This window comes from Odontesthes bonariensis, chromosome 18, assembly GCF_027942865.1.
Source record: "Odontesthes bonariensis isolate fOdoBon6 chromosome 18, fOdoBon6.hap1, whole genome shotgun sequence".
Taxonomy (NCBI): Eukaryota; Metazoa; Chordata; class Actinopteri; order Atheriniformes; family Atherinopsidae; genus Odontesthes; species Odontesthes bonariensis.
Genome location: NC_134523.1, coordinates 34042491 through 34065553, shown reverse-complemented (window position 1 = coordinate 34065553; position 23063 = coordinate 34042491). Strand labels below are relative to the sequence as shown.

The window sequence follows — 23063 nt, the reverse complement described above, 5'->3', positions numbered from 1 at the left end:
CCTTGCCTCCACAGTAAAAACAGTCTAAACTGTTTGACGGGAACGTTCTTCCATAGAAATCTTGGTCTACCCTAACTGCATAGGTTCAGGGTCGTCAACCTCAATGACAGGACTGACACTTAGAATCGGGCCATGGTTCCCAGGATCTGAAAGTAGTAGATTCCCTCTCATAACGCCTCTCTCTCCTCCCTTCAGTGAACCGGAGATCAATACGTGTAGCCAAATCTTCTAGGTCTGCCAGAGAACCTGGGGTAATCCCGAGTTGCTAACTCATCATTGATGTTTTCGTTTAAGCCTTGCATAAAGGCATCCATGAGAGCCTCCTGATTCCAACCGCTATCGGCGGCTAACAGGTGAAAATCAATAATATATGACGTCACACTTTTCTCTGCCTGATTCAACGACAACAAGCCCCTAGCGGCCTCTTGACTGGGGAGAACGGGGTCAAAGACTCTAATGGGTTCCTTGGAAAATGCAGAAAATGATAAACAGGAAACAGAATTATTCTGCCATTCAGCCGTGCCCCACTGTTTGGCTTTGCCCGACAGAAGAGAGATTACAAATGCCACTCGTGATCGTTCAGACGTAAAAGACGAAGGCCGCAATTCAAAGTGAATTTCACACTGAGTCAAAAAGCCCCGGCACTGATCAGAATCCCCACTAAAAAAAAAACACTCTGGTAGAGTTAAGCGAGGTTCCTTTAAGATTATAGGAGCAACTGGAGAACTGGGAACATCCGGCTGTGATGACACCGACGCAGGAACAGGCCTCATGGTACGAAGCATGGAGATAATCTCACTCATTCCAGCGTCCAATCGGGAAATCGAATTATCAACACTGCTGCGCCACTGTTGTGTTGGGGAGGGGTCCATTTTTCTGTAATGCTCGGGACGGAGGACCCAGAATTTCTGCCAGACAACAATCGAAGTTGTTGTCTGGCAGAAACCGAGGACCAAAGGTGAGGTCTAGTTTCTCCTTGAGATTCAATGGAGGGGCAGAACAGAGCTCGGAATCCAGGAGGCAGAAACAGGGTCAGAACCAGGGAGGCAGAGGCAAACGGTCCTTTCATGGGAGTAGGCAGGAGACGGAGGTCGAGAGGCAAAAACAAGGTCGGTTTCCAGAATAGAGATATCCAACGTGGGCGAGACAGAGCAGGGAAATCCGTGGGGCAGAACGTGGTCAAGAACAAGATCAGTCAGAGAAGGAACGCTGGATATCTACTCACTCGAAGACTTTCAAAAATCTGGCACCGTTTGCCTGCCAGAGAGCTGAAATAACTGCTAATGAACAGGTGAGTGGCATGACGCTGATTGAGTGTGGAGTAGCAGGGGACAGGTGAAGCAGATGAACTGCAGACATGGTGAGCAGGGAAGGGAGACAGCAGGCAGACGGGCCAGAATCGTGACTGTACATGTATATGTTACTGCTGCTGAAATAAATTTTAGCATCAAAAGCTAACATTAAGGTATCCACAGCTAAGATAGCTGAACCAACATCAGCTTAGTCTTGTTTTAGATATTTTAGCAGTAACTTATTTTCTTAAAAATCTTAAAGAATTTTGTAGATATTAGAAAATTGTTTTTTTGAGGTAACGTAACCTCACAAATGACATCAGTAATAGCATTAATCACACTTATATATATGTGAACTCTTCAACAAGCTCTCTTATTTTCTTTTTACTTTCTAATTGTAGGTTTACTACTCAGTTGTGAAGTGATTGTTACATTTTTTAGCCAAAGTTCCCTTATATAATAGTTTCTTTCTTACAATGAAATCTTACTCAATACTGCTGAATACCATGTGCAGTCCAACTCACAGGGAACTACGAGATGATCAAATGCATACATGGCTGGTGAGTGTTTCATTGAGCAGATGAAAAAGCAGCTATTTATAGATTTATATTGAAAAGCTGCAGTAAAGCATTCTACCTAATCACAGCTGACATGAATACAATTGATTACCTTAGAACAAAGCAACACTAATATGTATAACTGCCATGTAAAGGGGCTGCATGTTTGGTGAGGTGGATAACACTTTCGTCCCACAGCTAGGGGGTTCCTAGTTTTAATACCCATTGGGGCCTTTCTGTGTGGAGTTTGCATGTTCTCCCCATGCATGCGTGGGTTCTCTCCAGGAACTCTGGCTTCCACCCACCACCCAAAAACACACGTTGGTGTTATTGGTAACTCTTTGTCCCTAGGAATGAGTGTGCATTGAATATTTGTTTTGTTTATCTCTGTGTTGCCCTGTGATGGACAGACTGCACAACCCGAGTCGGATTTAATGGGTATAGAAAATGGATAATAAATGATACTATAACCAAAACAAACGACACAAAAGAATAGCAATATCCATTCACCTTAATAATAGAAACACACCTACTAATTCATTCATGGCTACATATTCTATTCAGGTTAATATTTACAATGAACAGAGGCACAATAATCTGAGCATTACTCCTCACACTCTCTTAAAGGTAGGGTAGGAGATCCTGGATTTTGAGTCCAGCGAAGCTGCATTTTGAAAATACACATGTAAAAAGTCCCAACCCTTTTCTTCACTTTCCCCCCGAAGGCACGCCTCTAGAGTACATGAACGCGCACAAGCACGAAGGTGCACGAGCGCTGTTCTGACAGCAAGCATCGATCGTTGACGTATTTAGTATATGATAACTATACGTTTAATAATGCTAGGTGCTAGCCAAGCTGGCTCTAGTTTAGCTTCCTGCCAAGCTTCTGGACGCGTAATTCGTTCACGGAGCAGGGTACGTGCACAGGGGCAAGGAGGGGGAGGGGGGGAGCAGATTGCAGTTTGATAGACGGCATCAGAATCCAATCATTGTTAACGGTCCGTTCAGTATGATTGGATAGTGTTTTTCCTAGATTGTACGTTCTAGAGGCCACTAAAACTTTTTATATTTGTCAAAACTTTTAATTAATTGGTTGCAATGGGGGTGTGAAGAGTATTTCAAGCAATATGTAAAAAAATGTTCCAGAAAAAGATCCCCTACCCCACCTTTAATTAAGCTGTGTTAAAAGGCTTATTTTTCTTGTATTAATCCTAACAGCAACGCCATCTGCTCTATCCCACACATAAAGTTTACCGAAAAAATATCATAATTAGTAACACTAATGACCTTTGGTTGGATGTGTCACAATCTGAGTTTTGTTTCTGTCTTTAGTTTAGAGTTTAGCTTTGCCATGTTATGCCACTTTTTTCCACCGTCTCTCCTGCCCCGCCATCAGCCTCACTCACATCACCTGTTCTCAGAAGCCCCTTTCACACTGAGTAAGAACCCGCGTTTAATTCACGAATTTAGTGTGTCCACTGTTCCTTTCACACTGACGATCCGGGCTGGGGTGTCAACTCGATTCGCCATTCCACCCACGTCGGACCCTAGTGTTTTTGCCGAGCCGAATTTGGTGTGAAAGCAATTGACGCGGGTCGGACGTGGGCGTGGCGTGACGTGAGGAGTTTAAAAGACAGAATGGACTGCTGATTCAGAACAACAGCGACAGGTGAGGACAAGTTTCACTTCAAGTTCTACTCTGCAAGTTCGAGACATTTTGCAAGATGGCCAAGTGGGGAGACAAGGAGGTCCGCGAGCTCCTCAGCCTCCGAGCAGAGGACGTTTTTTACCGCCACATGTCGGGGACGGTGAAATATGGACCTCTGCTGGAAGGGCTGGCGAGAAAGATGACAGACAGACTTCAAATTGTCGATGGATTTCCTCAACTTGGAGATTATAGTGCTCTTGTATTCTCCGCATATGTTCTTCGGCGGCATCCCACGTTGTGACCATCCACACCCCGTAAAATAACATCATTTTGTCAGTTTTTTCATAGTTAGGTTTTTTGGTATTCCGGCTTTACAGTTCTGTGGAATAAATCCATTTTTTGGGGGGGATATCTGCATCTCTCACCATCACCGAGCAACACCTCGTTCTGACAAAATGCTCATGCTGAATGCGCTCATGTTTAGCTATTTTACTAAATGTAAATTAGCAGGATTAATCTTGTCACTCTGGGTGATCAGTCTTGAAAGTATAGTTCTTTTTTAAATTTTAGCATTAGTTTCATTGAAATCCTAGTATTAGTCATTTCCATCTGAAAATCATTCTGTTTGCGTATGACTAATGACTCACCTTTGACCCTGGAAAGCCAGTCCCAGCAGGACCTGGAAGTCCGACCATTCCTGGGCTGCCAGGTTCTCCCTGAGTCAGCAAAACGTCAAAGATGATTATTTATTTATTTTTTTGTCCACAACATGCAAATACATTGGATTCATGAATTTTACAAAAACTTGTTCAGTTGAAAATGAAAGCTTCCATCATAAAAGATCCATCACCAAATTTGAATTAAGGAAGTGACCTGCTCGTCAGTATGTTCATTTTTAATATGAGATCACTTTAATGACTCAAAACACCAATAATCTAAACAAGGAAACAGAACAGAAACAAAAACGGACAAGAAAAAACAAATCTAACGACCAAAAAATCCACAAACCCCAACGAGACATTCTTCTGCTTCCAACTTTTTCTGTAGGAGATCATCTTACATGTAAGTAGAGTCAAATTCACTGCTCAAACTTGATGTTCTTCAGCCACGCTGTGGTTGTAAAATCAGTATTTATTACTTATTTATTTTTCATAAATTCATTTTATCATTTATTTTTATTAACAGACTGTGAATGCTATAAGTGGAATGCTTCAATTGCTTTAAGTAAACAACCTTATCTCCCACTTTAAGCCCTTACATTCCAAGCTACATTTGCTCTGTTACACATATATGTATCATAACTATTTTTTTTTCTAATTCTATACACACCGATGATAAATCTGGGGTAATATTAGGATATATGCAGACAGAAGAAGCAGAGGGTTGCAACACAGACCTCTTTATTAGTTGTGAATTAAATTAATTTCAAAACCTTGAGGCTCAAATATGCAATAAATAGTATTTTCTGCACAAGTCTCTTTCAAGAGTTTGTGGATTGTTTCTCTTCAGTCATACAGTTGTAATTGGTTAAAAAGCGTCCATTCACTGTTTTGGATTTACTGTACTGACTACTTTGGCATTAGCTTGGCTTCCAGTACAACCACGAGAAACTTTGGACTTATTTTTTCACAGGATCTTGAGTTTAAAAAAGGTGTCCGGGACAGCTTTTTTTTTTTTTTTTACCTTTTGTGATCTTGCCATAATTAGGAACATCCTGTCCCTGAATGATGCTTAAAAACTAGTGCATGCATTTGTTGCTTCAAGAGGGGACTTGCTGTAATAAGTCATTTTTAGATTATCGCAGAAATTCTCTGAAAAGCCTCCAGCTGAGCCAAAATCCTGCACCCAGAGTTCTGATGAGAGGAAAGATCATATTCCTCCAGTTTTAGCTTCTTTTCATTGGCTCCCTGTTAAATTCAAAATTCAGAAGCTCTTAGACCAAGCTCCATCATATCTTAAAGATCTCACTATAAAATATTTTCTAAAAGTAGAATGGTAGGCAGAGCCTTCAGTTATCAGGCCCCTCTCTGTGGAACCAGCTGCCAGTTAGGGTTTGGGAAGACACCCTCTCTACCTGTAGATTAGTCTTAAAACTTCCCTTTAAAGCTTATAGTTAGGGATGGCTCAGGTGACCTTGAAACATCCCTTTTGTTATGCATTCAATAGGCTTAGACTATTTAGGGACCTCCCATGACGCACCTCTCCTCCCTCTACTCTTTACTCTCCATGTACATATGACATCATTGTTGTCATTAACTTGTGTTTCTCTTTCTCAGCAGGTATCCATGGACTGGTGTCATGGTGCTTGTTGTCCCCTCTTTACTGTTCTCTCAACCCCCAGCTGGTCGAGGCAGATGTCTAGTTCTGCTGAACCAGAAGAGAAAATTTGATGCAATCTGTTGGTTTCCTTAGTTTGGCAACTTTTATTGTTCTATTAATTGGTATGAATTTTCCGAATTTAGATTTTAATAAATTTAATTTTATTGGATTAGGATTGTACTACAGTGAATTAGTTAATCATTTGCTTTAACTGGACTGCATCTTTGAAGTGCCTTGGGATGATATTTGTTAATTGAATTGTTTTACTGGCAGTAAAAATGCTGACAGCATCCTTTTTGTTTTTAAAATGACAGTGGATATTAAAAATTGACAGTTTGTGCTGTTACTGTTATTTATTACAGAGACTTGAACATGTTATTGGGATCAAAGGAACCGCATTAATTTCGATTAAGGTCTATTTATCTGAAAGATTTCAATTTGTTCTTGTAAATGAAGAATCTTCCTCACCCACCAGAGAGGAAGGCTCTCAAGGCTCTGTATGTTGTGGGATTGTCTTGGTTGACACGCCTCTGCAGCATCGCGTGGACATGCAGTGCCTCTGGACTGGCAGATCGGGGTGGTGGTCCCCCTCTTTAAAAAGGGGGACCGGAGGGCGTGTTCCAACTATAGGGGGATCACACTCCTCAGCCTCTCTGGTAAGGTCTTTTCGGGGATACTGGAGAGGAGGATCCGCCGGATAGTCGAATCTCGGATTCAGGAGGTGCAGTGTGGTTTTCGTCCTGGCCGTGGAACAGTGGACCAGCTCTATACCCTCCGCAGGATCCTGGAGGGTGCATGGGAGTTCGCCCAACCGGTCTACATGTGTTTTGTGGACTTGGAGAAGGCGTTCGACCGTGTCCCTTGGGGACTCTTGTGGGGGGTGCTCTGGGAGTATGGAGTGCCGGACTCCTTGATATGGGCTGTTCGGTCTCTGTATGACCGGTGTAAGAGTTTGGTCCGCATTGCCGGCAGTAAGTCGGACATGTTTCCTGTGAGGGTTGGACTCTGTCAGGGCTGCCCTTTGTTACCAATTCTGTTCATAATTTTTATGGACAGAATTTCTAGGCGCAGCCAGTGCGTTGAGGGGTCCAGTTTGGCGACCTCAGAATCGGGTCTCTGCTTTTTTGCGGACAATGCGGTTCTGTTGGCGTCGTCGGGCCGTGACCTTCAGCTCTCACTGGAGCGGTTCGCAGCCGAGTGTGAAGCGGCTGGGATGAGAATCAGCACCTCCAAATCTGAGACCATTGTCTTCGGCCGGAAAAGGGTGGAATGCCCTCTCCGGGTCGGGAATGAGATCCTTCCCCAAGTGGAGGAGTTCAAGTATCTCGGGGACTTGTTCTCAAGTGAGGGGCGAATGGAGCAGGAGATTGACAGACGGATCGGTGCGGCGTCTGCAGTGATGCGGGCTCTGCACCGGCCCGTCGTGGTGAAGAAGGAGCCAAGCCAGAAGGCCAAGCTCTCGATTTACCGGTCAATCTATGTTCCTATCCTCACCTATGGTCACGAGCTGTGGGTAGTGACCGAAAGAACGAGATCGCGAATACAAGCTGCCGAAATGAGTTTCCTCCGCAGGGTGTCTGGGCTCTCCCTTAGAGATAGGGTGAGAAGCTCGGTCATCCGGGAGGGGCTCGGAGTAGAACCGCTGCTCCTCCGCATCGAGAGGAGTCCGATGAGGTGGCTCGGGCATCTGGTTAGCATGCCTCCTGGACGCCTCCCCGGTGAGGTGTTCCGGGCCCGTCCCACTGGGAGGAGGCCCCGGGGAAGACCCAGGACACGCTGGAGAGACTATGTTTCTCGGCTGGCCTGGGAACGCCTCGGGGTCCCCCCAGAAGAGCTGGAGGAAGTGGCCGGGGACAGGGACGTCTGGGTCTCTTTGCTAAAGCTGCTGCCCCCGCGACCCGATCCCCGGACCAGCGGAAGATAATGGATGGATGGATGGATGGATGGATGGATGGCACCAGAGTAAGTCATGGAGTTCCTCAGGGTTCTGTGCTTGGACCAATTATTTTCACTTTATACATGCTTCCATTAGGTAACATTATTAGACAGCATGGCATAAATTTCTGTTGCCATGCTGATGATACTCAGCTGTACTTATCTATGAAACCAATAGGTCGGGAGCTCATCTGTCACACCTTTCCTCACTTTACTCTCTTTATGTATATGTGACATTATTGTGGTCATTAACTCGTGTTTCCCTGTTACAACAGATATCCTTTGAATGGTGTTACAGTGTTTGTTGTCCCCTCTTTTCTGTCTTCTCAAACCCCAGCCGGTGGAGGCGGATGGCCACCCTTCCTGGTTCTGGTTCTGCCAGAGGTTTCTTCCTGTTAAAAGGGAGTCGTTTCTCTCCACAGTCGCCTCAGGCACGCTCAGGATGGGAGATTGGACTGAAGAGAAGTTTCAGTGCAATCTGTTGGTTTCCTTAGCTAGGAAATTGTTTTTGAATTGGCTCTCTATGAATGAATTGGATTATTTTGAAATTAATTAATTGGATTTGATTGGTTTATGATTACAATGAATTGGCTTGAATTGGATTATACTATTTTAGTGCCTTGAGATGGCATTTGTTGTAATTTGGTGCTATATAAATAAACTGAATTGAATTGAATACTGTTGTGAAATTCACACTGACATGTTGATCTTATAAGACCTTGATGCTAACCTGTGTTAACATACCTTTGCTCCAGCAGGTCCAACTGGGCCTGGAGACCCTAAGAGTCCTCTTGGGCCTCGATCACCTCTATCTCCCTGTGGAAGACCACAAACGCACAGCATCACATAAATAAGTATCCCTCACACTGTAGGAAGGAAGACATTTAAAAAAACCACCTCTTCTCTGAAGAGTAAATAATACAGTTAGTTTTACTAGTCTGTTTGCACACATTAAAAAAAAACTATAATCTGTATATGTAGGCCAACATGTACCTAAATGGTTACATGAGAGTCTGTGATTTTATGTCATGTGTGCTCAGGAAAACTAAAGGTGTAGGACTCTTAAAACAGCATTTGTTAATGTTCAACATAAATCAACCAGAACATTCTCCCAAAGGGTGTTTATAAAATCTGTGGCTGGCTGAAATGACCTTTTCTCCTGGTATGCCTCTCCCCGGTGCTCCCTCTGGTCCTCGCAAACCTGGCAACCCCGACTCTCCCTTGTTTAAACGACAGATGAACGTGCATCAGTAGGATTAAACAACCACATTTATCACAAGACAGTCTGTTACTTGACATGTGAGACTTGTGAGATGTCATCATAACACATGTGAAAAAAAGTTTTTTTTAATAAGAGTGTGAGGTAAGTTTTTTTTGTTGTTGTTTTATGTATCTCGTATCACAGGCAAGACAGATGGACTAAATAAGGCATATTCAATAACTCCTAACTTTCAGGTGTTACTTCTGGGTATTATACATACCAATAAATCTAAAATCCTGGTCCTGATAATATGTCAGAAGCTCATAAAGCATTGTTACGGTCACTCCCAATCCAATCATAATGACATTATAGTGCAACACAGTATAGTGTATATACTAGTATATACTCTATATACTGTATATATAGAGCTAACAGCTCTCATGACCATTTTACCAAGTATAGCAGCAGGTTGCTGTTTCTTTGGAGAAACATTTCTGATGCTCAGCTCACCTATAGGATGATACTAATTATTAGTTTGTAAACATTATTTGCATTCTTCACAAACAATCATTAAATCAGCAGGCCAATAATATAATATATAGCATTAATTTAGGAGGTCGGCCATCCAGAGGAAACTCGGAGTAGAGCTGCTGCTCCTCCACATTGAAGGAGTCAGCTGAGGTGGTTCAGACATCTGGTTACGATGCCTCCGGGTCGCCTCTCTTTGGAGGTTTTCCATACGCGGCCTACTGGGAGGAGGCTCGAGGCAGAACCAGAACTTACTGGAGGGATTATATGTCCCTTCTGGCTTGTGAACACCTCGGGATCACCCAGGAGGAGCTGGAGAGTGTGGCTGGGGAGAGGGAAGTCTGGCTTTCTCTCTTGAAACTGTTGCTTCCGCAAGCTGACCTCAGATAGGCGGAGGACAATGGATGGATGGATGGATGGATGGATATTTTGATCAGAAATATGGTTTCAAATATTAGACTCATTCTGCAGTATTTAACCCATGTCACAGAATTGTATAAAGTCTAAAATAGTGGTGTAAAATCTGCCTATTCCAGCGGTCAATGGGCGAGAGGCGGGGTACACCTTGGACAGGTCGCCAGTAAAAAAATTCAAAATCTTTGAAAAATAAAAAACTGTACTATCATGTTCGTGCTGAACTTAATCCAGAATGAACCTTGAAACAAAATGTGACCATAGACACTGTGGGGAGAGGTGGTGGTCTGTGGCTGTCTGGTTAAACTGTTGCCCCACACAACCTGGTCCCAGAAAAAAGATGGATGAAAGGATGACCTTTGACCTTTGAGTCCAATCAAGTCACCAGGCCTGCAGACTCACCTTTGGACCAACGGTTCCATCTTCACCTGGAATGCCAGGTATCCCAGCAGCCCCATCAGGTCCTGACTCACCCTGGAAAATCACACATATATCAACTCTGAACATGTGACATCCTTCCATTCTTTCTTCTGAATATGGTTTTACAAAAATGAGCTATGCTATAATGATATCATGTACATGTGACATTATTGTGGTCATTAACTCGTGTTTCCCTGTTACAACAGATATCCTTTGAATGGTGTTACAGTGGTTTTTTCCCCTCTTTTCTGTCTTCTCAAACCCCAGCTGGTGGAGGCGGATGGCCACCCTTCCTGAGTCTGGTTCTGCCAGAGGTTTCTTCCTGTTCAAAGGGAGTTGTTTCTCTCCACAGGTTTCTCGCCTCAGGCACGCTCAGGACGGGAGATTGGACTGAAGACAAGTTTCGGTGCAATCTGTTGGTTTCCTTAGCTAGGAAATTGTTTTTGAATTGGCTCTATATGAATGAATTGGATTTTTCTGAATGTAATTAATTGGATTTGATTGGATTATGATAACAATTAATTGAACTCCAATTGGCTTGAATTGGACTATATTATTGAAGTACCTTGAGCGCCTTCAGTTTTATATAATTAAAACTGAAAATTGAAATTGCCTCTCCTACCTTTGGTCCTGGTTCACCTATTCCCCTCTCTCCTTGAGGTCCAGAGTCTCCAGGGAAACCCTGGTCACCCTTTAAAGAAACAAATCACAGAAGTAAGTCACATACTGCACACTACATGACCAATACTGAAAGAAAAAAGAAAAAAATGAACGTGTCTTTTTTTCAAGTAATGAGTATTCTACCATGCATTCATCATATTTTAAACTATCATACCCAGTTATTTCAATGGCATTGAACGCTGGAATGCAGTACTATGTGCTTGATTTAGACATAGTATTAGGGACATATCCTGAAATCTGGATAACCATCTTCAGATATATATATATATATATATATATATATATATATATATATATATTGCCATCCAGAGAGGTAAGAATAAAGGAGGAGAGATTTCAGTGCTTGTTAGCAGATGTATCTCAGACAGGGAACTGTGAGGTTCACATGATATGAACATTGAACTCCTGTGATGGTCCTGAATCTAGGGAAGACCCTTCAGCCAGGAGTCTCCAGCCAAGGGCCACTTAATGCAGCGCATGCAACGAAAGCTGAACATCCAGTGTCCTACCAAGATAGTTACCTGTTCCTACCAAACAGAGTAATCATCGGTGATTCCATGACTTGGAGTACTCGTTCATAAACACAACAATAGTCTGTTTCCCAGGTGAAGCACTTCCTGCCATTGAAGGTAATATTTTGGAATAACTGCCCTTACTCCTGGTCTCCATTAAGAAAGTTACTGTTCGTGTTAGGACTAAACTACCTGTCGGGAGTCTGACCACATAAAAAAATATTTTGACCATGTCTTTGATGATTTAAAAGACATTGCAAAGTCTGTTTTTATTTTAAATCCACTTTCAGTTGTGTGGCTGACCATTTTAGATAATGTAACGCTTTCCTAAAGGGTTCGTCTTGTTGTTAATCTGCCATATGCTAGTCTTCCTATTCATGTCAGTGTCAGTTACCACAGTTACCCCTCAGTGTGGCTCACCCTTCCTATTTCTCCAGTTTTAGCTTCTCTTCATTGGCTCCCTGTTAAATTCAGAATAGAATTTAAAATTCTTCTAATCACATATATAGCTCTTAATGACCGAGCTCCATCATATCTTGAAGATGTCACTGTTGGATATTTTCCTAATAGAGCACTTCGTTCCCAAACTGCAGGTTTACTTGAGGTTCCCAGAGTTTCTAAAAGTAGAACGGGAGGCAGAGCCTTCAGTTATCAGGCCCCTCTATTGTGGAATAAGCTGCCAGTAAATGTCCGGGAAGCAGACACCCTTTCCACTTTTAAGACCAGGCTTAAAACTTTCCTTTTTGATAAAGCTTATAGTTAGGGATGGCTCAGGTGATCCTGAAACATCCCATAGTTAAGCTGCTATAGGCCTAGACTGCTGGGGGGCCTCATCTGTCACACCTTTCCTCACTTTGCTCCCCCCCCCCCCCCCGTTTAATTTCTTTAATTTAATAAATTGGATTTGATTGAATTATGAGTACAATGAATTGAATTCCAATTGGCTTGAATTTGACTGTATTATTGAAGTGCCTTGAGATGACATTTGCCTTAATTTTGCGCTATATAAATAAAACTGAATTGAATTAAATAGTAGCGCTGGCAGAGGAGGAGAAGTGGCAGCCAAAGTAAATTCAAGTAAACCTTGAATATGAAAGAAAAAAATAAAGTAAATATTTTGAAAGCTTCACACTCAACCTGTCTCACCCACATTGGAAGACACAAAAATCAGCTTTATTTGGTGTTTTTGTCTGATTTGTCTGATTTGTTACCTGAAATAGTACCTAATATGGACAAAGTCCTTAGATTGGTGATTCCAATATTCATGTTGCTGTTGAAATCCGATTTAAAGTACTATTATCATCATTTCCAACATCCTCAGATATAAACTCTGATTAGGGTAGCCTTCCAAATGTGTTGCCCACACAATTGGGCTGCCTGATTGACAGTATTGCAGCCTCTCTACATTCCACACACAATATTGTTGCTCCACTAAAGAAGAAAATACTGACTAATGCTACTGAGCATGGTAAGATACCTTTATTGCAGATATAAAATCTCTCACAGCTTCTGGTGCAAATGATTCAAAGCTAATAGAGGCATAACCCTAAGTTTCTTTTCAGCACTGTGTGAATATGTGCCAGATTTACAAAGAGTCATAGTGCTTTTGAGCAAAGCATTCCTGTGGTGCTTAGTAGTAATGATTTTATCAACCTTTTTACCAAGAAAGTTGTCTAGAAAAAAATGTTTCTCATGCCACAATTGACTCACTCTTTTGTCTAAGGCTATGGCTTTAGAAAATTGTGGAAAGCCTGATTCAGATTCATATTTACACTGAGTTTCTCCCAATGACCTTTCTGAATTAATGTCAATAATAAGGGCATCTAAATCATGTTGATGTCTCTTGGACTCCATCCTACTGAAGATGTTCAATCAACACCTCTCTATTTGCTCAAATAAATCTGTTTCTATCAACTGGCTTTTAAGGCAGGTTTGATTAAACATTGTTTAATAAGCCTGCTCTTGATCCTGGTGTTTAGCCTATTATAGAGCTTTGTCTAATCTTCATTTTTCTAAAATATCATTGAAAAAGTTTAACAACAACAATTGCCCAAAAGGGACCTATACTGTTTTTTCTATACATGCTTCCTTTGAGAAACATTATGAGGACGCATGACATACACATGACATTTTTCCATTGACATTGCAATGACACCTAGCTCTGTTCATCAATGGAACCTGATGAAACTAATCAGTTTCTAAAGTTAAGGCTTGTCTTGGAAGGACAAAGGTCCACATGACTGGTACTTTGTTTTTATTTTAATTCGATTATTATCCGAGTTCACATTTCTTCTTTGCAAGCATCCCCACACTTGCTCCCTGTGAATCTTAGAACAGAATTTAAAGTAATCTTTATTACATAACATCATTTCACTTCATACCCCAGCTCCAACCTAACAATGAATGTCATTGTTCTCTGTTGTCACACAAGAATACTTTGCTCTCAGTATCTCTATTCTTGTTGTTCCTTGTTGTTGTTTTTTAGGACTAGAAAGGGATGTAGAGCCTTTATTTTCGGGGCTCCTCTCCTGTGAAACCAACTACCTACTTGAATACGGCACACAGACCCTTCCAGTGGCGGCTCCTGACATTTTTTTTAGGTAGTGCAATTTCCAGTCTGTGAAAGCTGCATCAGAGTGTGCTGTGCGAAGCTGAACCGATTGCACTGATGCAAACCTGTTATGTTCCCACACAGGAAATAAAATGTCCAATCGTCCAGAAACTCCTTGTCTTCCTTAAATAAACACAACGCAGAGTCGAGGGGTTATTTGGTCTTCCAAATAACCAAAGTGACTGCAATTTCCCCCCGTTATGTCCATAAGTACCATAAAAGTCCATAGGACTGAGGTATATTTGTCTAGGTAGCATAATTTATTGTAATAATTTTAAATAATTTTTTGTTATTTTTTGCATAATTTGCCAATTAGTTAATATTACACCGTAACCATTAATTATTTATTTTCCTCATATTGTTCCAGGATTCTATGAAATAAGTAAACACATAAGCTCTTAATGATAAGATTCATTCAATTTTCATTCTACAGAATCTAATTAAAATGACAGCATATAAATCCAAGTGTTTATGGAAGTTTTGGAAAATATGACTTAGAAAAGCATAACCAGTTGTCAAACATGGTTAAGTGCAGCTTACTTATGTGAGATTTCTCTCTTTTTTAAATATAATACTGCACCGTTAACAATGAATGTGTCATTATACATTCTGCTATCATTGTCAACATTATATAAAAGATTTAAATCATTACAAGTCAATGATTGAGCACAAAAGGGTAAGTTATTTAGCTACATCAAATACTACCTGGAAAAATAGCAGGGTTGGTGGAGCCCTGGGTTTCATCTTTGCCTCGCAAGGCTAGCTCAAACATCCCGCAAAATTCTTCCAAACTTCCTTCTCCGCATTAGTACGACGACTAAAGGGTACTTCTGTCAGAAACACTACCGTATTGTTGCACTCGACACTCGCCATCTTCTTCATAGAATGTTTTTTTTTTTTTTTTCTTTATTGAAAACCACAATGTTACAACAACAAGTAGAATGTTCATGGTCCCGCGCAACAGACATATGACGAAAGCACGTTGTGCGTCGTTTGTGCGAGCACATAAACCCTCATAGAAAATGCATTGGGAGCAGGATTTTTGAAAAAAACCGAGGTCCCATTCATGTCAATGGGAGCTTCCTGGTGCAAATTCGACCCTGACAGAAATCGCACAAAATGGGCGTAGCAACACCAGGCGCGACCTTAAACTGATTGGACAATGACATATACAACCAGTTTGCCTACAGCAGATCAGTCCCACCTTAGCAACTAGATTAAAGGGATACAAGGTAGTTTAGCGGCAGTATAGCGATCTCTATTGGTCAAACTGAAATTCTACACTGTCGTAAAAATGCCCACCTGTACACACCCACTAACTAACCATCGTGGCGAATGCTGCCGTTGTGTTATTTAGTCAGTGCAGTTAGGTCATCTGATTCACAAGTGTAGACTGCCCACGTAAGATACTATAATCAGAGATTTTCTGAAGAGAGAACTCAAGATAATATGCTATAATACTGTTGCTGGAGGAAGTGGCCGGGGACAGCTCGTCTGGGTTTCTCTGCTCAGGCTGCTGCCCCCGCGACCCGATCCCCGGACAAGCGGCAGATAATGGATGTATGGATGTATGGATGGACTGTTGCTGATCTTGAATGGGATTCTTCCCTCATCATGGTGTATTCGTGGAGTGATTCCTTTGTATTAGCAGACACTTACAAAAGTTACATCTTAGACAGAGATGCGCGCAGGCACTACCAACACACGCCGCAATAAACGCAGACTAGCTCTACACTATTCCGATTATAATCACAAATTAATCAATTTTCATTTGTAGATAACAATTCTTGTTCGGATCAAAACGCTATTCTTATTCTAATCAGGTCAGTCCGTGTATTTCTGAAGCTAGGCTACGTCTCGAACTCAGGAGGAATTAGAGCACCGTCATCACCTGTTTCTGTACGATCTAAAACGCAGATCACTATGGTAGATGAACAAGATCACGCTTGGAGAAATTTCACAAAGATGGGAAGTGCCAACATCGAACGTTTCATATTCAGTCTGTGAAAGGCAGAATATGAAACGCTTGGTGTTGGCTCTTCAACGCAAGCGAACACATAGCCTTCAACTACAGCTAGCATACAGTACCTAGCTAAGTGCCGTAAACACAAACGACTCTTCTCGCGCATCACGACACTTCAGAAGCGGGTCGCTCCTGCCGAAGTTACATATGGGATTTTCAGCATACAGACCCCTGTTGGGAGCGAGACAGGCTTCATTCGCTTACTATTGACTTGTTTAACCTTTGTTAAACTCCTGAAGGCTATAATTTTAGGTGAAAATGCTACCTAGTGCCCCTTTAAAAGAAAAAAAAAACTCTGTGTTTGGTAGTGCGTCGCACAAATCGCCCCTATGGAGGAGCCGCCACTGGACCCTTTCTGCTTTTAAAACTAACCTTAAACATGTATTTTTGAGAGAGCTTACATTCACAGTAAGTCATTGATCTTTTATGCAACTTTTTAAAATATGTTTAATTCTCACTTTTTCTATATTTTTGACTCGTTGGGCATCATGTAAGAACCACTCGTACGAACAGATTTGTTCTTAAATTGTGTGTATGAGTAATTTAAGAGAACTTGCGTATTCACCAATTGTTTCATATTTTGAGTTTTCTTTCAGGTACGAACAGAATTTACGACTGATCCAGACCTGTCGTACGAGTCACGTAAAATAGTCCGCTGTTATTCCAATCAAGTTTGCTTGACTTATAGATTGTATATTTCATTACTTTGAAGATATGATAAATAAATATATACATTATACCCCATAATTATGCTGACATTATTCTGTTTGACTTCTTATGCACTAATTGAAGGTTAATTTGACTCTGTATGAAACAAGGTCAATGGGAAGTGTAACCAGCAGCTGACTTGCTACTTTTGGATGCCTTAAGCTGGATTTACAGTTGAAGCGTTGGCTCATGGCAGTGGCGGCCCGTGACGTCAAAATGACGTTTCAGGCATGGCGCTTGCCTTGAAAAGACGGCGCATCGCGTTGTCGTGCACCAGTCGATTTTTGTAACTTGGCTGCGCCGAGAACTACAAACCGGATGGACCAATGTGAGACCAGGCTCAGTCAGGAGGTGCGTTTGTACAGGCAGCTGTACGAAACTGCAGGGAAACAGCACAGGGAGCACGTAAACTCCCAAAACTGGTGAACAGAGATTGGCAGAACTTTGGGGAAAGAGGGAGAGTTCTGTAAGAATGTGTGGAAGAAGCTACAGGACAGATGCGTGAAGGCAAAGAAGAGGGCAGAGACTCCAAGTGGTGATGCCGGGGGCTTCAGACCTTCACCTCTATTGACTGAATTAAAAAAATAAAATTATCCAGGTACTGCAGCAGTATCATTGATGACAGTGTTCCTGCTCTTGACAGTGGCATTGTTTTCTTCTCTACTTTTGTGGTTGTAGAGTAGCGGTAAGATAGATAGATAGATAAATACTTTATTAATCCCAATTTGGGAAATTGTTTTGTTGCAGCAGCATACAGTAAAAGATATGAAAACAATTAAAGTAAAAACAAGCAAATAGAATAGAATAAAAAAATAAAAATAAAATTAAAAATTAAAAAATAAAAAATAAAATAAAATAATAAATAAATAAATAAAATAATAAATTAAAAATTAAAAATTAAAAATTAAATTAAATTAAAAAAGAAAAAGAAATAGTGAATAAACATTCGCTATGTACAAATCTACAGTATGAAGAGTTTTTTTAAATTTTTTTAAATTGTTTTTTAGGAGAGACTTCAAGCCTATTGAGCTTGAAGTTCTCTACACCTCCCCTAGGTGTTGTAGATGGTGATGGCTGCTGGTAGGAAGGATTTCCTGAATCTGTCCTTGTGTCAGCGGAGCTGGATGAGCCTGTTGGAAAAGGAGCTCCGCTGTCCAACCAGCAGCTGGTGGAGAGGATGGGTGGGGTTATCCATGATGGATAACAGTTTGTTCAGTGTCCTCCTCTCCACCACAGATTCAAATGAATCCAGTTTGCAGCCGATGACAGAACCAGCCTTCTTTATAAGTTTATTAAGCCTGCTGGTGTCACCGGCTCTGATGCTGTTCCCCCAGCAGACCACAGCGAAGAACAGTGCACTGGCAACAACAGACTGATAGAACATCTCCAACATCTTGCTGCATATGTTGAAGGATCTCAGATTCCTCAGAAAATAGTCGGCTCATCCCCTTCTTGTAGACAGCATCGGTGTTAGTCCTCCAGTTCAGTCCGTTGTCTAGGTGCACTCCCAGGTACTTGTAGTCCTCCACCACTGCAACTCGCGCTAGCAGACGCGGCAACCATGCTAGAGCCTTTAGCGCGTCAGGCTCTTGGAAGAGAGAGTGCGTTCCGAGACCGTGTAGATATAGACCGCGGAGACAGACGAATGGCTGACATCACGATTTAGATCCCCAAGGACTGTGCTGCTGCAAATATGCAGCTTGCTAGAGCCACAACTCCAGAGAGAAACACGCCGATCAAACCCCAATTCCACCATACGTCCAGGCCCTCATTTTTGGCCACAGGAACCTTTCAGAGGGAGATTGGAGACAGATCGGGGGTGTCCTAGTCCTCTGTGAGTCGTGCGCTCCCCTTGGTCATCAAAGCTCTCATCAGTTTATCACCCATGGTACATCAAATTCCCATACACTGCTGTCCAAGAAGTACAAATTAAGAGGGACATTCATGCCGTGGCTGGACTGCCAAACATAATCGGAGCACTAGACTGCACACAAATACGCATCAAAGCACCCGTGCTGTTGTGGAGCGCACTGAGCTGAAGGCCAGCAAACTGCTATGTAGCCCAGAGAAGAATAATCTGGCATGCTGCATTTTGCAATATTGCAATGAACGAGGGTCTCCCAGAACCAGCCCAGGCAGACCAGAAGATGTGGTGCCAGAAGACCCCCCTCATGGACCGCCCCGTCAAAGAGCCATCATGAGGCAACAACTGATTGCATAACTTTCCTTTTCTTCGCTTCAGCAGGTCCCGTAATTCCACTGCTGACACTGCTAAAAATGACAGATTGTCCTTTCTGGATCTCTGAAAGCAGAACTTCAATCTCAGAGCCCATAAAGTTAAGTCTTTTTGTGCCTTGATGCCATTTTCATGACTCAACACATCCTGGCACAGGAGAGAGGAAGCGTAGCCTTATATGGTATTATTTTGGGCGTGGAGTATGCAAATTTACTATCCTCGTGCACGTGCACTTAAATACGCACAGGTGGGATTCATCATTTACGCAGGTCGTTTACACACTTTTTCCCAAGTTAAGAGCGTTTGTTGAATCTTAGAGACGTTCGTACGAAAAAAGTGAAAGAAATTTAGAATAACAATACGAAATAATCTTGCATGAGGCCCATTGTTTTTATGTAAGCATCTTACTGTGATAGCTAATTGTTTTTATGAGTTGTATTATTTCTATTTTGATATTGTCATTTTATAATTCTGTCATGTTTTCCAAGCATTTTTTGTAACACCTGCTTTAATCATACATTAATGAAGTTGAATTAAATTGAACTGAATTGAATTGCCTCTGGCCTCAATGTCCGTGGCTCACTCTGTCTGTGTAGTCTACATTGTTTAAATCCAGCTGTGGTAGGAAAGGAAGAGGCCTACTAATGTTTCTGCAAAATGTCGTACTACATGCAGCAAACTGAACAATATCATTGTAAACTCAGACATTAGCAATTTTTAAATATCTGAGTTATATTTATTACAGCATTTGACTTTTACTTAGCATGACTACAAGTATTTCAATATTATTCTATATTTGTGATTATAAAAGAGAAGCAAAGTACAGGTACATTAAATGACGGAAAACATTTGGCAAAACATGATATGCAAAATACAAAAAAAACAAAACCCATGAGTCTTATGTACTTGAAATGTTATGTAAAACAAGTATGGAAAAGTATTCCTCTCCCAAAGGTCTAACAATTGGTGTCCTCCGTTCCCAGACTTTTATAGACCATTAGGAGGCGATGCTACACAGTGATAGAAATGGCCCTGTCCCAGCTTTTTGGAGATTTGTCACTGCCATCAATTTGACATCAAGATGAGCTAATAATTTTCATAAGATGATCAAATGTCTCACTTTTAACTATTGTTATGTTCACTATATTCTTTGGTAAAACAATATTGGTTCATTAGACTTGCCAGTCATTACATTCTGTTTTCATTTACATTTTACACAGTTTTCCAACTTTTGAATTGGGGTTGTATATTGTATATGAACTAATATAGACAGTCCAAGGGGTTACTTTTCTATAATGAGTACTTTAATCCTTTGTGCACTTCCTTTGTCGTGAAGTACATTTTCACTTTATTATTAACCTTCCTATCTAAGTAAAGTTATATATGCAAAACTTTTATAAAAATATATTTACAGCTCCTCCATCAAGCCTAAAATAATTAATTACAGAGAACTTTACTCTCAGTTCTCCACTGCTGCAAACATGAAAGTCACAGTTTCAGGTTTATTCTAACCTTTGATCCAACAGTGCCCAGTCCTGGAGGTCCTCTGGGTCCAGAGGGGCCAGCAGGTCCTCCTTCCCCCTAAAGTCAGCATGAATTTTTTAAGATTTAAAATTTAATCAAATGGAAAATAATAGGAATAGGGAAAATCCTAATATTCAAATGGCCTTACCTGTTCCCCTTGGATGCCTTCACCTTGAAACCCTAATAAACCTGGCAGCCCAGGGTCACCCACATTTCCCTTAGAGTCAGAGTAATAAGAGGTGAGGCATATCAACCTTTATGGCATCACAGCTTTGTACTGCACATGTGTTGGCAGTTCCAGCAACAACTAACCATACCTTATCACCTTTGTACCCGAGTCCTAGAGGTCCACGACTACCCTTGGGGCCTTCATACCCCCTCTCACCCTGTAAGAAACATAGAGGAAAATAAAGAGTCAAATCATAAAACCATCATTTCTGGATTACGCCACAGTTTTATATATATATATATATATATATAGACAGATACACATATATATGAATAACAATAAAGTAAGAACATGTGATATTTGTAATGAAAAGGTATGATCCGGGAACTTACCTTGGATCCTGGGAGACCCTCACCTGGAAAACCTGGTGACCCTTGTATTCCTGAAGGCCCTGGTGAACCCTAAACACATCAAGACAAAAATGTACACCTTTGTAAAAATCTAAACAGAATTGTTAGAGGGGCTACTACACTACATAAATATAAGCATTTTTTTAGGCCACTAAATCTACATACATCTCACATTTCTGATGATCCCCTCTAGATTTAAGAAATATTTTTTTAATTGGATCTCAGGATTGGATCTCTAACTATCCACCATACTTTCTAGGAAGTAAAAATCCCAATGTTGAATATATCAGCAGACTAAAACACAAATTCATGTATGGACTGATATGCCTTTCCTTGTTTAATTTATTTAACTTAAGTATTTACTTTAAAAGTCTGAGTTATGCTTTATAATATGAATAGCAGTATTTGAATAGCCTTTTCATATATCATCAATGTGATTTCAAATATCTTTAAAGATTCATAGATATAAATAGTAAATACATGTAGATTTTCAATTAAGTCTATTCAAGCTGCTAAAATAGTCCAAATCTCATTTCAAAAGGTAACAATGCACATTGAGGTTGCCATAGAAAGTAATGGAAAAAATCTGAACACATTGCAACCTTGGATGAAGAGGAATTTTCAAGAAAACCACCAATCATTGTCACCCACAGATATGCAATACTGGATCATTTCCTCAAGAAATAGATTACAATGTTCATTGTTTTGCCTGATCGTTGGCTCTCTAATGTGAAAATCTTCTTATGTATCAATATGAAAAAAGTAGTGAGAAATGTTCTGACACTATTCTAATGTAAGAGCAGTTCCTAAACTAAATGTTATTAACTCACAGGCATCCCTGGCTCACCGATACCCATCGGTCCAGGTGAACCGGATCTTCCCTGGTTCCCCTTGTCACCCTGAAACGTTAATAACAGATGAATGATAATAATGATTGAGTGCAAGGCATGCACTGGCTCTCCCAAGTAATGCAACAGTCTTTATTTCATCAAATCTTAAAGGAAGTATGAATTCACCTTCGGCCCAGGGAATCCAACACCATTATCTCCTGTAGGTCCGGGTGCACCTCTTGGACCACGGTCACCCTTTCAAGGAAAGGATATAAGATTCATTCAAGTTCCCTCAAGCATAGCAGATTTCTCTTAAAGTATCAGTATTGCCAATGTTCATACTTTAGGTCCAGAACCCCCCTCGGGACCATGTTCTCCAAGTGCCCCTTTGGTTCCCTAAAAAATAAAAAGAACAGGGAAGGTCAAGAAGATGCATGTGATGTTGCAAATAATATAAAGAGACCGTGCAACAGGCGCGGCTGTCGGCAGGTGGCAGCGTGCAGTGATACGGAGGGAGAGAAAATAGGGCCAAGCGATTGTGAGGTCTGACTTTTTCCTGGAGAACGATCTTGTGATCCAAATGTATTACTCTTTTGAACGTATATTGTTTTGAGAAGCAAAACGCTTTATTTTTGTGACCCCAGCCAACTAGCCGGACTACCTTCGTCAACACCAAAACGAGGCTGGAACTCTGCTCACAGGACGCAGTAGGGGGTAAGAAAATGTTCATGCACAATATTGCTAGGATGGGATGTCATACAGCTTCATGTCAAAAGAACCGAACTATCCCTTTAATCATAACGTGGCTCAACCACTGACACTTCCGTCTCAGATTCAAGTACATCATGCCGCCAGGAGCCTTTATTCAGCAGAAGAAATGAGAAATACGCAACATAGCTCAGGTAAAGTAACTTCCCACAACTTTTTAACTTTTTCAGAAATTAACGCCTACCAATGATGATTGTGTAACATTAAATAAGCCTCTGCAAACATACTCTGCAGAAGGCTTTATCCACCTATCTGCACATATTCACTAGCATTCACT

General features: G+C 41.2%; 1 protein-coding gene across 1 annotated transcript in view; it reads right to left on the bottom strand.

Annotated features, from left to right (window-relative positions):
- Nucleotides 1–23063, bottom strand: part of col28a1a (collagen, type XXVIII, alpha 1a) — a 55362-nt gene that overhangs the window by 18926 nt on the left and 13373 nt on the right. The window contains exons 11-22 of the mRNA XM_075449256.1: nt 22361–22414; nt 22205–22273; nt 22019–22087; nt 21171–21239; nt 20927–20995; nt 20758–20826; nt 20598–20666; nt 10937–11005; nt 10297–10368; nt 8903–8971; nt 8496–8567; nt 4145–4213 (exon numbers count right to left, since the gene is read on the bottom strand). Coding sequence (XP_075305371.1) covers nt 4145–4213; nt 8496–8567; nt 8903–8971; nt 10297–10368; nt 10937–11005; nt 20598–20666; nt 20758–20826; nt 20927–20995; nt 21171–21239; nt 22019–22087; nt 22205–22273; nt 22361–22414 — 819 coding nt within the window. The remainder of the gene's footprint in view (nt 1–4144; nt 4214–8495; nt 8568–8902; nt 8972–10296; nt 10369–10936; nt 11006–20597; nt 20667–20757; nt 20827–20926; nt 20996–21170; nt 21240–22018; nt 22088–22204; nt 22274–22360; nt 22415–23063) is intronic.